The 16,646-nt window shown below is 39.6% G+C and overlaps 1 protein-coding gene across 1 annotated transcript in view; it reads right to left on the minus strand.

The window, feature by feature from the left end:
- HPSE2 (heparanase 2 (inactive)) overlaps positions 1-16,646 on the minus strand; it is a 156,748-nt gene that overhangs the window by 35,845 nt on the left and 104,257 nt on the right. Inside the window, exons 4-5 of the mRNA XM_060768196.2 lie at positions 7,811-7,984; positions 6,905-7,076 (exon numbers count right to left, since the gene is read on the minus strand). Coding sequence (XP_060624179.1) covers positions 6,905-7,076; positions 7,811-7,984 — 346 coding nt within the window. The remainder of the gene's footprint in view (positions 1-6,904; positions 7,077-7,810; positions 7,985-16,646) is intronic.

Consider the following 16,646-nt stretch of genomic DNA (forward strand, 5'->3'; position numbering starts at 1 on the left):
TGTTAATGTTTCTTCCAGCAATTTTTACTCCAACCTTGCATTCGTCAAGCCCCGCACATCACATGATGTGTTCTGCATACAAGTTGAATAGGTTGGGTGAGAGTACCCTGCTGTATGCTTTTCCCAATCTTGAACCAGTCTGTTGCTTACTGTTGCTACTTGGTCATTATACAGATTCCTCAGGAGAGAGACAAGGTGGCTTGGCATACCCATACCACCAAGAACTTGTCACAATTTATTATGATCCACACAGTCAAAGGCTTTAGAATAGTCAATAAAACAGAAATAGATGTTTTTCTGAAACTCCCTGCCTTTCTCCATTATTCAGCAGATATTGGCAATTTGGTCTCTCATTCATCTGCATTTTCTAAACCCAGCTTGTACATCTGGCAACTCTTGCTCCATGTATTACTGGAGTCTTCCTTGCAGGATCTTGAGCATTACCTTACTGGCACGAGAAATAAGGGCCACTGTATGAAAGTTTGAGCAGTCCTTAGTGTTTCCCTTTTTTGGTATGGGGATATGTTGATTTTTTTCCAGTCTAATGGCCATTCTTGAGTTTTCCATATTTGCTGGCATATGGCATGCATCACCAAGTGCAGTAAGGCTCCAAAAAACAAACCAATGCACCTGAGTTAGTTGCAAACAAGCCACAATTGTATTGGTTACAGCTGACACAAGAGTTGGTCCACAATTGGACGGCCCTAGATCTAGGCATACACCAACCTGGCTGTTGATCAATGAGTTCATAACCATTCTGACCTGCTGACCATAGGACAACAATGAGGTACTGTGAACCACAGTCTCCTGATGTACTCCTCCAACTGCTGCACACCCAGGGCCATTCATGACCAATGTCATCCAGACACTAATACTTCCAGTCCTGAATTTGGGGCCCATGCCACCTTCCCCAAGTTGTGACAAGTTACACTTCACATACAATCAGTTTTATATACACACCTATATATACATCAGTATAACTGTAAGTTCTACATACAATACAAATGACTGATACAATCAAGAACCAAAATAATTGGACTATAGGATAGAAACATGGGATTCTGCCAAGAAGTCTGCTTTAAACCTTGGTGTTTGATCGAAGTGGGTTAATGCTATGCTTTTTAAAAAAAATCCAGTGTCTCCTATTGTTTACACCTTATTTATTTTGTACTTGTCTCCTACTTATGTCCATCCCTTTTCCAGTTTCCCCTCTCAATGCTATGAAATCATGGGCATTATTGTTTTAAAAGAGTTTCAGCCTTCTCTGCCAAAGAGCACCTGTTGCCTCACTAAATTAATATATAATACTGATATTGTACTATGCTAATAATACCTTCTAAGCTGCTCTGAGTCCCCTTTGAGGTGAGAAGGGTGGCATATAAATGTTGTAAATAAATAAATAATAAATAAACTATAAACTATAAATCCCAGAATTCCTTAGCATTGAGTCATGGCAGTTAAAGTGGCATCAAACTACATTAATTCTATAGAGTATATGCTCCTTCCATTTTGTGTATTTTTGCAAATTTTGTTCAGAGTTTCAATTGATATGTGTGAAATAAAACAATGAATGTGATATAGCTCCTAGCAGATTAACTTGAAGCAGTATGAGTAGAGAAGCATTTGTAGAACGATTAATCAGGAAGAGGACATAGATAAGAAACATTTCTCAATTTACAATTTTCCTATGCTAGCAGGATCATATAATGTGCAACTTTCCAAACCTCACCTGAATATTAATTAATTGAAAAAGATTTGATTATATTTTCAAAACAGAAGTGGCAGCAGTAGTGTTCAGAAGTTGAGGTTAATGCTATAACATGGACCCAGCATAAACTAATTGCCCAGGCATATCAACCATTTGCATTTTGTCCGTCTTGCACTATGGTGTTCATATGACAACAATATAAAATCCAATCCTTTAAGTGTCAGTAACAGAATGGGACAGCTATATTGAGACCACATTCCCATGGCATGATTTCCCCTCCTGTAAACTAAGATTATTAATTTACTGCAAATATTAAACTAGATAACAACTCATTACCTACTGCTATTTCCTCCTACCCGCTTTTCCATTTTGCAACTGCGAAATGACATTAATTATGTTGCTAAAATTAAGATTCATAATAGTAATTTTACTGGCCTGCTCTACTAGAACAGTTCCCTGCCAAAAGTCTGCTCTGTTGGTTTTCCCTGTTGTCGTCTTCATAAATCTATGCCAGCTACTAGCAATTATCCTGTTTTCCCATAGGTGCTCAAAACAGATTGATTTATAACCTGATCTAATAATTCCCAGGGTATAAAAGTCAGAATAATGGGTCTATAACTCCTCAGCTTCTCTTTTGTGTTTTTAAAATATAGACATTATATATCTGCCCTTCCTCATTCTTCTGTGACTTCTTCTTTCTTCAGCAAGGGCTCAAACACAGTTGTTAGAACCTCGTGAGGTTTCTTCAGTACTTGATGGTGTTCTTTGATGTGTGCCTTTCTCCCATGACCCACATCTGTTTTCCCTCCCTGTTTGTCATATATCTACTAAAAAGAACACATCAGTCTACAGAATTTAGCTTATGCATTAGGCAAGTAGGATATGGACTTGCAAATGGGGAAGGAATGATCCCAGTGTAAATCAGACATTTGATGGTGAGCTAAAAGCTGCTTCATACTTTACAAAAAATGGAGGGTACATACATCTGTATAGCACGTGCTAGTGGTATTCCTTGTAATGTGCAAGACCCACAATAAACTTTATGCCAGAAGCAGACATAATGGCACGAGACTTCCTGCAGCATTTGCTTATGGGCTAAAATGAAGAGTATGGCTCTCACATGTTATAGGGATGAAATAGGTACATGCAAAATACTTGCTATTTTCATAGCATAAGTGGCTATATAAATAGGAAGTTTCTGCATAATTGTTCATGTTTTGCTAAGACTTTATTTTCATACTGTATTGTATAACAAATATAATATGAATTCAACAAGGAATCAGTATCTACTTGATGATTATGATACTTATACAACAAAAATGAGTATTTACTAGGGTGGTACAATAGTGCCTACATGAATCCAGGTGCAGCACAGGAACTTGGAACAGTTATTATAATATATATTTTAAAGTTTCTTCATCCTCAAAATTCATATCTGGTTGTAGTAGGAGAGCTGGAACATCATCTTTCCCTTGAATCATACACGACCAAGCAATGACTGTACAGAACAACATATGTCAAAATATGTGATCACCATGATCTGTCTGACATCTGTTGCATAATAGGTCAATTGATCACATTCACAGCCATGGATTAGAAGGACTATGTAAATCTAAAATAGAAAGTGTGGAGGGATTTTAACAAATATAAAAATCTAAAATGGTTTTACATTTTGCAATGCTTCAAAATGAAACAGCTTAGATTACTAGTATGGTATAGACAGTTGTTGTGTAGCATGAGCCACTAAAATGGCACCCATTAAGTGTTATCTAATGTTTTTTTCTCTATGATATCCATTTTTTCTGTGTGATCATCTGTATTGCACGATCAAACATCTATTACATAACAATGTCTGGTAATATTCATTCTAGTTTCACCCTTTGCAAGTGTTTTTATTATTCTGGCTTCCATTGTTAGAGAGGCCCGATGTTTTGTGTAAGTACTTCAAAGGATTTTTTTTGTTATATGGTCAGGCTGACCACATAACTGTGTGTTTTGCCTCAGAATTGTACCTATTTTCCTAAAATTATATGCATTCAGATGTCCTAACTGGTGGCTTTTTCTTAAATAAGACACAGTAATAATTTTTATGTTTGTCCTATATAACAACTCTTAACAACTGAAGGGAAAAATGTGAGCTCATCTTACAAGAAATATCACACTAAGAAACTAAGCTGAAAAATCTGGAACACATCTTATTTCAAAGGGGGTAGATTTATAGGGGCAATGTTTCTCTATGCCTCCCTCCCAAAATATGGGGCCCGTACATGTTTAAAATTTCTCAGCTATGAAACCTGGTTTACATTTTTATTCAAGTGCTAAGTATTTCAATCAATGTGGAGAAAACTACAGATATACAAACACCACACACAATGAAAATTGTAACTGACTGAGGTTAAATCTACAGTACGCAGATTATTGGGCAGTCTCATAGACTCATATTACCCAGTTCAAAGCATATAATCTGGGATCATATCCTGAGCAGTGCAGATCCAGCCTGAAAAGCTTCCAGTGCGACCCCTCTAACCTTCTTTAAGGATTATTTGAAGGTGTGTAAGGATGTACATAGAAAGAGGAATCACTACACTATGACAACACCTTCCTTCCCATGCTCTTAACCTCCTCAAAATTGTGATCCAAAAGCAACCACTCTGCTAGGCTTCTTCTACATTTTTCTTATATCCCAGGAACGGATCCAAGGTTATATTGATTTGAACTACCATATCATCTGGAATAAACAGAAGGGGGCTTCGTTTGAAAAAGGAGTGAGATATTATAGGACAATACCTACCTGCTGCCCACCAAACATTTTTTATTTTTCAGGAAGGCAATAAAGGGAAAGAAAACATCTCTTTGTAATTTGCTTAATTGCAACCAGAAATTGTTTGTTAATAATCTAAAAGTAAAGGTCTTAAATGCAATGAAGGGGTTCTGAGGAGAGAATTTTGGTAGGTGGAGCATACAATGCAGGAAGGAGGTTAAGAGATGCCTCATGCAATTCTCTCTTCCATGTAAGCACTGCAGGTACAGAGACTCAGACTTCCTTTTTTCTTTACCCATTGTACCTTGCAATAGACAGAGGCCCCTTCCACACAGCTATACAAAATCCATATTGAACTGGATTATATGGCAGTGTGGACACAGATAATCCTGTTCAAAGCAGATATTGTGGACTACCTGCCTTGATATTCTGAGTTATATGGCTCTGTGAAAAGGCCCAGAAAGATCCGATTTTACTACCTGAACAGCAAGAACCTCAAATGTGGTTTTCAAGACGGAGGCAATGTTATCATGGTGACTGCCACTGGATTTGCACATTCATTTAATAATCCCATTCATATCTTTGGGCATCAAAATCTATAAAAGTCCTATGAAAGTCACCATAAATCAACAAGAAACATGAAGGCAACTGTTACAGTAGAACCTAATATCCCATAAGCAAGCCATCCAACTCTATATATACTTAACTGAATGACCTCATAAACACTTAGACCTCTTCTACACTGCCATATAAAATCCAGATTAATAACTGAGCTGGATTTTATGGCAGTATAGATTCAGGCCCCTTCCACACTGCCATATAAAATTCAGATTATTGGATTTGAACTGGATTATGTGGCAGTGTAGACTCATATAATCCAGTTCAAAGCAGATAATGTGGATTATCTGCTTTGGTAATCTGGATTATATGGAAGTGTAGAAGGGGCCTAATTGTTATTAAATCTACATTTCTGATACCAGCCAGAAGCCCCTATGTGATTCTACATCTCCCCCATTAATCTCACTTGATGTCTAGATTCAAGTTTGGATCTTGCTAGGATCATCTCCTCAGCCTCAGGCCTAGCAACTCCCTTGAGTCTCCACATTTTTTAAAAAACACTGTGACCTTAGACCTGCTTCATAAAAAGGAGGGAACAGATATAGCCAATTCCCAACAGCTCTGGTTGCCTGAACAGCCTAATTAACACTTCATCAAAAGGGGCTGGCTGTCCCATATGTAGAAATTTCTTTGCACCTGTGTACATACAAGGCTCTGGTTCTCCTCTCTGCCCCAAAGACAGTCACCTCAGCACTGCTAAAGAAACAAAGGACATCAAGTTCCCTTAACTGACCATCCTGTCTCAGATACAGCTCTGTTGGGTGAAAACTGCATTCAGTACTAGTTGGCAGGAAACCTGGTTGCTTTTAAAATGTGTGTGTGTGTGTGTGTGTGTAGGTATATATTTTTAAAAATCCCAGAGTATACAGTTTGATAGTTTTCCATCTAAAGTTACCTTTTTTCTGACAGTCTTCAGAGACAACTCTTATAATCAGATTAGTCTGAGCACAGCAAAACCAAAACAGTTCTTGTAGCATCAACACAGACCACCTACTATACTGCCATATAAACCAGATTATCAGAGCAGAAAATCCACATTATCTGCTTTGAACTGGATTATCTGAATCTACATTGCCATATAATCCAGTTCAAAGAAAATAATCTGGATTTTATATGGCAGTGTAGAAGGAGCCACAGATAGAAATCTACGGTGTAAATTGAAGTTAAATATGTGGCAAGGTAAGACAAAGCATAAAATAGGATCAGAAGAACATGATTATTATGCAGTACATATCAAGTCGTGTACAAAAATCCTTTAGTTGCCCACTCTAAGGGCATAACATAGTTCAGAATGTTTTTACAGGGATTGGACATTAAAAATTCCTGTAGCTCCGGTGGAGCTACTAAAAGAAAAAAAAATCAGATTTGATTTGGAAACCAGAATTTCAAACCCTTCTCTTGTCTGGTTTCCAGCAGTTCCCTGGCATATATCATAATGTTAAAAGAGACACAATGGCTCATGTTGCCACTGTCCCCAAAATTTATATCCGATCCTGTCCAAATTTTGGTATATTTCTAAATGCCAGCCTGGTCATCTTTTGGAAATTTCTTATAAAAAGTATTTTCAATTTGTTCTTCACTACAATACAGATGAAAACTTGAGCTGAAAACATACAAGTGGGGAAAACACCTACACCTCTGTGTGTGTTTACATTTAACTCTTTCCTTTATTGTTTCCTTCTTTTTTGAAAGAGAGAGAGAAGGAACAGCTACTTTTTAAAAGGAGTCGTTTCTTGTGGTTGTGAAGGTCCTAGAATTCAATTGTATGAGAGAGACTTCCAAGTTTTCTGGCCCATCCCATGAGTCACATTACTCACCCATCAAGAAGGGACACAACATTCTTCCTAGGTCTCCCAATATTTGGCCCATAGAGACTGGCTCGGGAGTAGATACGGATCTGCTGTAGCAGGCTCTTTAGCTGCATATAGTCCTTGCCCAACTGAGTGCCATTCACTGCTCGCCCTGTCAGAGCTCGGTAGTTATTGGGTTCTGGAAACAAATAGAAATCATTATTTATCAATTTTAGACCAAGTATGCTACAAAGGGAGCTCAGTATGTCTTTCGCCATGTTAGAGGCACTACACAAAAGGAATTGGCAGCATCAGTATTAAAGTTCTTTACAGTTCCATTCTATGAATCCGTTCAGTTCAGTTCAATTGTACTAACTCCTGCATAAGCTTGCAAGATTCCTCTATTGTCTGGAAACTGAAAAGCTATTTTATGTGTAGACCCCCTTCTTCCTAACATTATCCAGACTGGAATCTCTTTTAGGCTAATTTACTACTGCACCTCTGTGACTAGCAGTTGCACTGAACACATGCATACATACTTTCCTGCTACCTGCATAGCAGCATCCATTTCTGTCAGGTTTTTTTTTTATGTCAGAAGCTACTTGAGAAACTGCAAGTTACTTCTGGTGTGAGAGAATTTGTCATCTACAAGGACATTGCCCAGGGGACACCTGGATGTTTTGATGTTTGACCATCCTTGTGGGAGGCTTCTCTCATGTCCCCGCATGGGGAGCTGAAGCTGACAGAGGGAGCTCATCCACGTTCTCCCTGGATTCAAACCTTTGGCCTGTCAGTCTTCAGTCCTGTCAGCACAAGGGTTTAACTCATTGAGCCACCAGCGGCTCCACTGTTTCTGTCAGTGAGGGTAAGTGGATTCCAATGTCTCTTTTACTTCCTCTCTCTTTTCTCCATTTCCCAATCAAACTCACTTACCATTGCCAAGTTCCCAAGATATATTGTACTTCTTGCTGGCACTATATTTGAGCAGGCTGAGGGCATTGGAGCTGTTCCAGGAATTGTTGGGGTTCCGGCGCAAAGCATTCAATGCAAAGATGAGGTGAAGGCCAGAGCAATCAGCAAAATTGTAGAGTTTGTCTAGAGACCTGGCTGGGAAAAACAAAACTATCCTGAAACTGAAGTGCAAATAATTCTAGAGCACAATCTACATGGGTCCCAGGGCAGCTTTAGGTGTGCATTATACCTACCCTGAAAATGGTGACATTAACATGGCATTAACACATGCCATGTGCATTGACACTGCATACTCAGAAACGGCTATTATTGTTTTATTATGCCATAAATACAAAATGCAAGTTGCTATGACTAAACTGTATCCACCCCTTTGTCAACACAGTAGTTATTACGTTGTGGAAATATCACATTTTCCAAGCAACCACACTGCAATACTTTTTTTTTTGCAACAACGCTTAACCTTTGCCACTAGCTTAACTCTCCTTGTTTAGAATGTTGTGTTGAATGTGACAGTCTGAATACTAGCTAATAGCTAGAACAATACTGGCTCTCAGGAGATTATAACATGAAAGTAAAGGAGTGAATAATCAGCAAACATTCCCTATCACAGAACATTATCTCAAGCTTGTTTCAAACCAGTTTGCAAGTCATTTTGGTCCATTCCTCTCTATACACAGGGAATTCTGTGAATAACTTACAGACAGTGCTTTCTTCCAAGTGAAATTCTGATAAGACCCCCTCCCACCTATTTAAAACCATTGGCCTTTTTGTGAACCTTTCCCTTTTAAAATGTTCATTTTTAGACTCTGTGGCAAACTCCACCTGCCACTTTCTACCGCCAAAGCTCACACCAACATTCATGGTTTCTTTGCTTCTTACAGGATATCATCCTCAGCAAGGCCACAGGTGCTTTCAAGACAAGGCTTTTATCATCCTGCCTCATTCACTGAATTGTACTGGCGGGGATTGATGCAGCAGTCCAAACAATATCTTCCATCTGTAACTCACTCTTGTATTCCCAGCACTTCTCCCTTCTCTTTTTACCACTGAAAAAGACTAGCTACACAATATGTTTTGCTTGGTAGTACCAGCAACCTATCATCTGAAAGCAACTTATTCATGTTTAACAGCTGCAAACTAGGCTTGGGTAACCACGGAAAAATTGGCTCTAAACTCGTTTTGTTTTTAGGGGGCCCTTGCGTTTCGTTTTTTTTAATAATTCTGAAATTTTCCTTTTAAAAATTTCAAAATATACGAAATTTTGTATAATTACGAATCGATTCATTAATGGCGGACGCGATTGCGCAATATGCTAAAAAAACCTCCAAATGGGACAGGGGGAACTTCTGAAGCTTCCCTCTCCCTCTGTTGTTGACTGTTGGTGTGATAAAACAAACAACTATAAAACTTGCACCAGACATGTGAAAATAATTACGAAATAATTACAAAATAACAACGAAATAATTACAAAATAATTACGAAATAAATTGAAAAAAATCGAATCTAATTTACTCCTCACACTATTCCTGCATGGCTCAATATTGGATCGTAAGCTAATTTAAATACGAATTAATAACGAATTACAAAATTAACGAACGAAACCGCCCAAGCGTACTGCAAACACAGCAATGCCATACCATATTACAATATGTGAGTAGAATGCTGCTCATATTGAACTGAGGCCACTTCTACACTGCTCTATATCCCAAGATCTGATCCCAAGTTATCTGCTTTGGATTATATGTCTCCACTGCCATAATCTGGGATAAGCAGATATTCTGGGATCAGATCCTGGGATATAAGGACAGTGTAGAAGGGGGCTGACTTCATCTTTTTCTGTAGGCTTTTTTTGGAAACAATCTCTCAAGGGGCTTGTTGCTTTTGTTTACAGAATGGCACCCTTCTTTTCTAAATGGGTCCTTTCTATGCTGTCCAATCTCCTTAGGAGCTTTTCTCCAGTTTAATGATGTTGCATGCCCCCATAGGTCAACAGGCAACTTGAAAATATGCACACACAGAATGAAGCCCAGCATAACAAGGAGTGACTATAGCCACTACTAAGGAAAATGTTTTATCAGATCTCTCAAGAAGATAAATTATTCTTGTCTTTACTATGAGGAGGCCAGTTAGCAAGGAATGCTTTATGACAGAAACAAGCAATTTCAGTAAACAGTAGTCTACAGTGAGTCTTCCCCTCTGGCCAAAATGGCTACAAGCTGCTTTAGGCCTACAGGAAGTAAGATAATGTAATGACTATTTTCCTGAGGGATCAACAATGTGGTGTAGTACATGAACATATTTTTGTACTTCTCTTCATAACTGAAGAGAAGTCGTTATAATCCCCACGTTCACTGCCAAGGTTCAATTTGGAGTTAGATGAGCCACTACTACTCTTCAGCAGAGGCTAAAGACCTTGTAAAACTACAACTCCCATGATTCCGCAGCACTGGGCAATAGCAATTAAAGTGGCGTCAAACTGTATTCATTCTACAGTGTAGGTCAGTGGTTCCGAACCTTTTCTTTGACCAGGACCCATTTGACCAGGGCCCACTTTGACCAGGATCCACTTGATCAGGGACTACTTTGACAAGGGACCACTCTCCAACATTGGTACCAAAAGGCTGGTTAGCTCTGCAGAAAGGAGCAAAAATAAAATAAAATAAATAGGAAGGAGGTTCGTGGACCGGATTTTCGTTCTTGTGGCCCACTGTTGGGCCACGGCCCACAGGTTGCAAGCCACTGGTGTAGATGCAGCCTCAGCAACTTCAACAAATATGCTGCTCCTATGAAATAAATGTCTATATACCCATTCACTGTTGACACACGCAGATATATTTTGTATAAAACAATACTATAAAGAAATATTAGAAGCAGCCGTAAGATGTCCATGTATGTTGTAAGGCAGGCCTGCACACAGCAGGAAGGAGGTGGGAATCTCTGAGGTGAAAGGTCACAAATGCTAAAGAGGCCCAGACGGCTGGCAGTTTGTTCTTTATGGGGCCAAAGACTGGGTCACCCCTGCTGCGGGAATCTGCTGTCTCTCAGGTCTCAGTCACTCCTTGTTATGCTGGGCTTCATTCTGTCAGGGTCACACATTTTCTGGGGGAACCCATACTTTCATGAGTATCTTGGGGCCTCTGGTTTGCATGTGTTTGTGTGTTAGCGCTGTCTGAGCCAACTCCAGATTTTGATGGAAAATCCTGAAGAGATTTTTTCCCAGCCAATTACATTATTGTTCTGTGAGAGCTCCATGTTTTCTGGGGTGAGGTGTGGGAGTAGGGAGGAGAGATGCTGCAAACTTTAAGTGGAATCAGGTGCTGTTTCCCTGCAGGGACATCTGGAAAATGTCAGCGTCCTTGGAGTAACAGGTACTGGCAGATGAGCCTAGTACTTCCCACACAGAGCAACCTCCTTTCTTCTCAAATGCTGCATTCCTGTCCTTTGTCCTTAATACAGAGGTCCTCCACTGGGTTAGGCACAGTACCGGCCACACTCTCAGATGTCAGCACCCACTCACAATGGCAGAAAATGCAGGTGGCACTACTGACACAAAGACTGGACTGAGATGAGTCACCACAGCATCCTTATATCCTTATAAGAGCAACTGCAGCATTGGTGGCTAGGTCCCACCTGCCTAGGGCTGGGAACCACAATCAAAGCTCAAAGGATCCCACCTGTGAATGTTCAGGTGCCAAGGGAACATGTGTTGCCATAGTGACCACTATTGTATTTCTTAAGTAAGGAACCGTGAAAGAAAGCAGGCAGGAAGACAGTGGAGTTTCCAGCCCAAAGCCTGCTTGCCTCCTCCCACTCCTCCATTCTTGTGCTGATGATGTAATACAACCAATGTATCTCACTCTGTTCAGGCTGTTTTCTGCTTTTGAATGCCATGAATTTACTTCTTGAAGGCAGCATCAGTAAGGCAGAGTAAGGCAGAGACTTGGTAGGGAAGGGTTGCTCACTAGAAGGGGGTACTTTTTTGTGAGAGGATCCCAGACCACTGTCCTACCAGCTTTCTCTCATTCAGCTTCTGTCAAACTGGGGAGGCCACCAGCAGTAATGGTGACCAGTGATAGGAGACCTTCTCACATTGGGATATACCCCATTTTTGAGACTCTTTGGATATGATTCCAATGGGTCCTATCATTTGCCCTGTTGGAACCTTGTCTGCAAAATGTCACAAAAATGAAGTGATTGAACATGGGATTCTGTGTTTTTTATTTACGATTATTCTATATGTTGTTGAGGTGCTATTTTTAATGCATGATCATAAAATCAGTATGCATTTTGTCAGCCAAATTCTTGCAAGAATTGTAGTTTGAGACTTTCAAGCTACGTCACTGCACAATATTGGAGTGGGGTGGGAGAGTAATGTAGGAGGCATTTAAATGGATTAAGAGGAGCCAACTTTCCAAAGTGTAGTATTTTTAAACTAATAATCAGGTATGATGGGGAGAGTATGCATCCCTTCTGAATACAGCAAGCATCCAGTCCTAAAAAAATATGGGGTGCATGCTAATATAAATGAATTTTATCTTAATGTGATAAGGTCCTAAGAGAATGCCACCTGCTGTGCATGGATCAGTTACCTGGCTGCAGGGAGATGCTGACCTGCAGGCAGTGAAGCTGGTTAACACAGGCATAAAAGACCTTGCAGGCCAAAGGCTTCTATTGAGCTATTCCAGCTGTGAAGAATAGTTCTTTAGAATCTGATTCTATAACAACTCATCCTCATCCTTCACTCTAGTCTGGACCATGTGGTGACTTGAGAATAGAGGAGAACCTGACACTTAACTGCTGATCTTTGCACAACCCTAAAGATGGCTGGGGCGGGGCGGGGCAGGGGAGAGCAAGCTTGGAATGCCTCACCTTTAATTCAACCATGTGCATGAATGAAAAGGTAGAAGGCTGGAACTCTGGAAGTTATGTAATGGTTTGGGACTAAAAAACATCAGAGCAATTTGCTTCATTGGTGAACTATAGATGCAGAGGGACAAGAAGAGAACATCACATCTTTGTTTTAATCTTTCCTAGGATTTGGGGGTCTTGATATTTTCTGGTCTTCAGTCACCACTTTCAACATTGGTACTTGGCATAGGCCAGAATTCTATATCTTGGATTATCAACTGACCAAATGTGCCTTTGCACATTTTATAACACCTTGATTTGCAAAAATTAGCAAGGTATCATGACTTTCTCCATGCAATGACTAACTTCACCATCTGAGTCCTGCATCTTGAACTTCTGGAAAAAGATAACTATAGGACTTGGTTCAACAATAGCCAGCTCTATTTAATTCTGACACGTGTATTTAGTCAGCTAAAATTCAGACACAGGAAGCAAACCTGAAAGAATTCCTCTAATTTAAAAACAATATTACTTAGAAGACACAAGTTATATTAAACACGATGTCTCTTATCCACAAACCATAGTAATAGACAAATTTATTCCAGGATCTGGAAAAAGTAATTTAGGCTGCATCTACACAGCCATATAATCCAGATTATGAAATCAGATAATCCACACTGTTCCATATCTAATTGTCAGGATGCCCAAAGGCCTGGTCCCATGGCTATGGGACCAGGCCTTTGGGCATCCTGACAATTAGATATGGAAACCAGATGGATAGGACTGACAATGTGTGGAAAGTAGAACCTAACTATGAGTCTGTTAAACGCTGTCCAGCAATGAGGTTTGTATTGCTTTTACTGTTTTAATGGTTTTAACTGCTTTTACTTTATGGGTTTTTTGGATGTGTCGCCGATAATAATGACTGCTTAGGTTAATTGTTATCATTGTTATAATTGCTATTGTTATTGATGTTATGTTTTGTTATCATGTAATGCGGGCATCGAATTGTGCCTTGTTGTGTAAGCCGCCCTGAGTCCCCCTCGGGGTGAGAAGGGCGGGGTAAAAGCGACTGTAATAATAATAATTTTGCATTGGATATGAGTCTACACTGCCATATAATCCAGTTCAAAACAGATACCGTAATCTGGATTTTATATGGCAGTGTAGAAGGGGCCTTAGATATGGCCAGGGTTAGATATGGTACTTGCTCCTTCAAAACACAATGTCCACTTTTATTTTTGATAAATCATAATGAATGGAATAGGCATGGTGCCAGTAGAAAAGAGGAAACATTGTGTTCTCAATTATCCAGACTTAAACAGCTAAATTCTGTTTTTCCATCACACCCGGGGTGGGGCTATTTTACAAAAGTGCATGGTTCATTGTTTTTCCAGCCATTTCATACAGGGAGGAGCCAAGCATGTTGGTCCATGGTAATCTGAAAGAGAATCTGCCGATCCTAGTTTTTAGGGACATCGTGATGTTTCATGACATTTCACCTGCTTGTAAACTACAAACCCAAAATGTACAAAGGAAAACCTAACTGGAGGCCCTTTTCTAATACTTCCTACAGATCTTCATAGCTTGGTTTGCCAATATTTTTACTGACTGTACTGTACTCCTGAAAGTTGTAAACAACAGATATACAGAAATTTTACAAAGCAAAGCACTTAGTTGAATCCAAAATACAGCATGAAAAAAGTTTGTCATATATACACACGTTACATCAGCCTCATCTATAAATTGACTACAGGTTTTGGGTCAAAAATTATGGATTTTGACATTACCCTTGTATAAGTCAAGGGTCCTTCCAAGAAGAGAAAGCACCGATGCAGACTCAGGGGGTCATCCAATCCTGGCGGATGATGTCACATCCCTAACCGAAAATCAAAAAAAGCCAGAAGTGGTATCAGGGCAGAAAGAGTAGAGGGCTCAGTGATTTTTTTAGATTCTCCTGGGAAGCTCTTGCCTTTCGCCTCTCTTTTTCAGTGAAGGTAATGGTTCATTTTCAGAAAAGAGTTAAGGTACACTACTTACCTGTGGGCAAATCTACCCAAAATCTTTGAGTTTTTGACTAAAATTTCTAGATTTATACAGAGTAGTTTCTGAATGATGGATTTTTCTTAAGATTATAGGGAAATAGTCACTATTTAAAGTTGGCAAGCTCGTTTACAATTGTGGGCAGCTTTACCATTTATTTTTCTATGAGAAAACAGTTCATTAGGGTTGGGTCCAGGAGAAAATTTGCAATATGATAGAATAACAAAGTCTAATGCACTGCAATGTATATGTCAGCCCACTTGCTACCCACCACACACTGCATATATGTGCCAGCATGTCTTTGTATCTGTGAATCAGAATAAATGCGGAAATAAAAACTAAGGGTAATTTAATGTAAGCTATTGTCAAAATCTGACAATAGACAAAATTATATTTCTTTCCAACATACAGAGAGAATGGTACTCAAATCTGGTTTGAAAGATTTCTGTGTCTTCTGTGCTGAACAACAGCAAACAGCTTTCCATCACTACATTTTCATGCTAGGAAAAATTGCCCAGCTATATTTCTGCATCTCATGAAAATCTTGGAGTCATTAATCTTTACGGTCACTTGCTCCTGGTAAAGCAGAGTTCCAAAGAAGCCAAGAAAGGGGTGGAGACTTCATGCACAAGCCTTCAGAAGATACTACAGAACTAGCCAACAATCAGTTCAAGCAAAATTTCACAAGGTTCTAAACTGGTGAGAACCAACCAAAAGTAATTTACTCTTTTGTTGGCACTTAAATAATATAAGCTTTTGAGTTACCATTGTTGAGTCCATGTATATAAAAGTACAAACATATGCTTGGAGCCCTGTGGGAGGGTGCAGCAACTTTCAGGGGGCAATTAGAAAAACAGGAATGGCAGGCAGAAAAGGAAATTTCTACACATGCCCCTCCCTTGTGTGCATGCAACTTCTTAACTCCAAATCCATCCTCACAAAGCTAATTTTCCCTATAAAAGCTAAATGGCTTTTCTTGGCATAACTGTGCACTTAACATTCTGAGCCACAGAAAATGAATCTGTCTGGTAGCAGTTCTTTCTTCACCAGTTCTCCTCATTTCCATGTGACGTGCACAACATTCAGAAGATGGGGGATTAGCTTATTGCTGTACAAAGAACCCCAACTATTCCTGCGATAAGAATCACACCTGCTTGTTCCTTAAATGCAACTTCAATTGAATTGCTATTTGGAACTAATAGATTCTTGAGAACACACACATTCTGCAATATACAGGACATTGTACTTTGTATCTAATATTCCTTAAGGGTCTTATGAATCTATTATTTACATTTTCCAGGGCTTGTATTTTGCAAACTTTCACCTAAATCATCCTATATCAGAGAGAGAGAGAGAGAATTTTAAAGAAACACCTGAAGATAGTGAAAGAGAGAGCAGCATCCATTTCGGCCCACCCAACAGCAGTTTCACAGCTAGAAAAGTGATAAAGACAGAGTCCTACACATATCCCATGTTGTGGCTCAGTCTGAGCCTGAGTCTGAGACTGAACTGTCTGGGCCTTATGCTGGGCCTTCTGAGCCTGACTTTCTGCAGGATGACGAGGAGGCTGAAGGGTTACAGATTTCTGTACATGTCCCAGATGGGGCTGATAGTGTGGCTTCTGAGGAAGAAACAGCAAGTCTGTTCCCCGGAGAAAGGAATGTGCCTTTAGATAAAGATAGTGAAACTCCACAACTGCAGGTGGAGACTCCTTTTGGTTCCCGGGGAGATCAGGCCCAGCTGGGCCGAGATAATGAGTCATCTAGCCTTGAAGATAATAGTGAATTAATGAGTAGACAGGATCATTTACAGTTAAGAGTTCGCAGAAGCACACGCCTTGCCAGCAAACGTGAAGCTAAAGGTCAACGCAATGCGTTCATGTCAGGGAAACTTATTTAATGATGAA

The sequence above is a fragment of the Anolis sagrei genome, chromosome 3 (genome assembly GCF_037176765.1).
Source record: "Anolis sagrei isolate rAnoSag1 chromosome 3, rAnoSag1.mat, whole genome shotgun sequence".
Lineage (NCBI taxonomy): Eukaryota > Metazoa > Chordata > Lepidosauria > Squamata > Dactyloidae > Anolis > Anolis sagrei.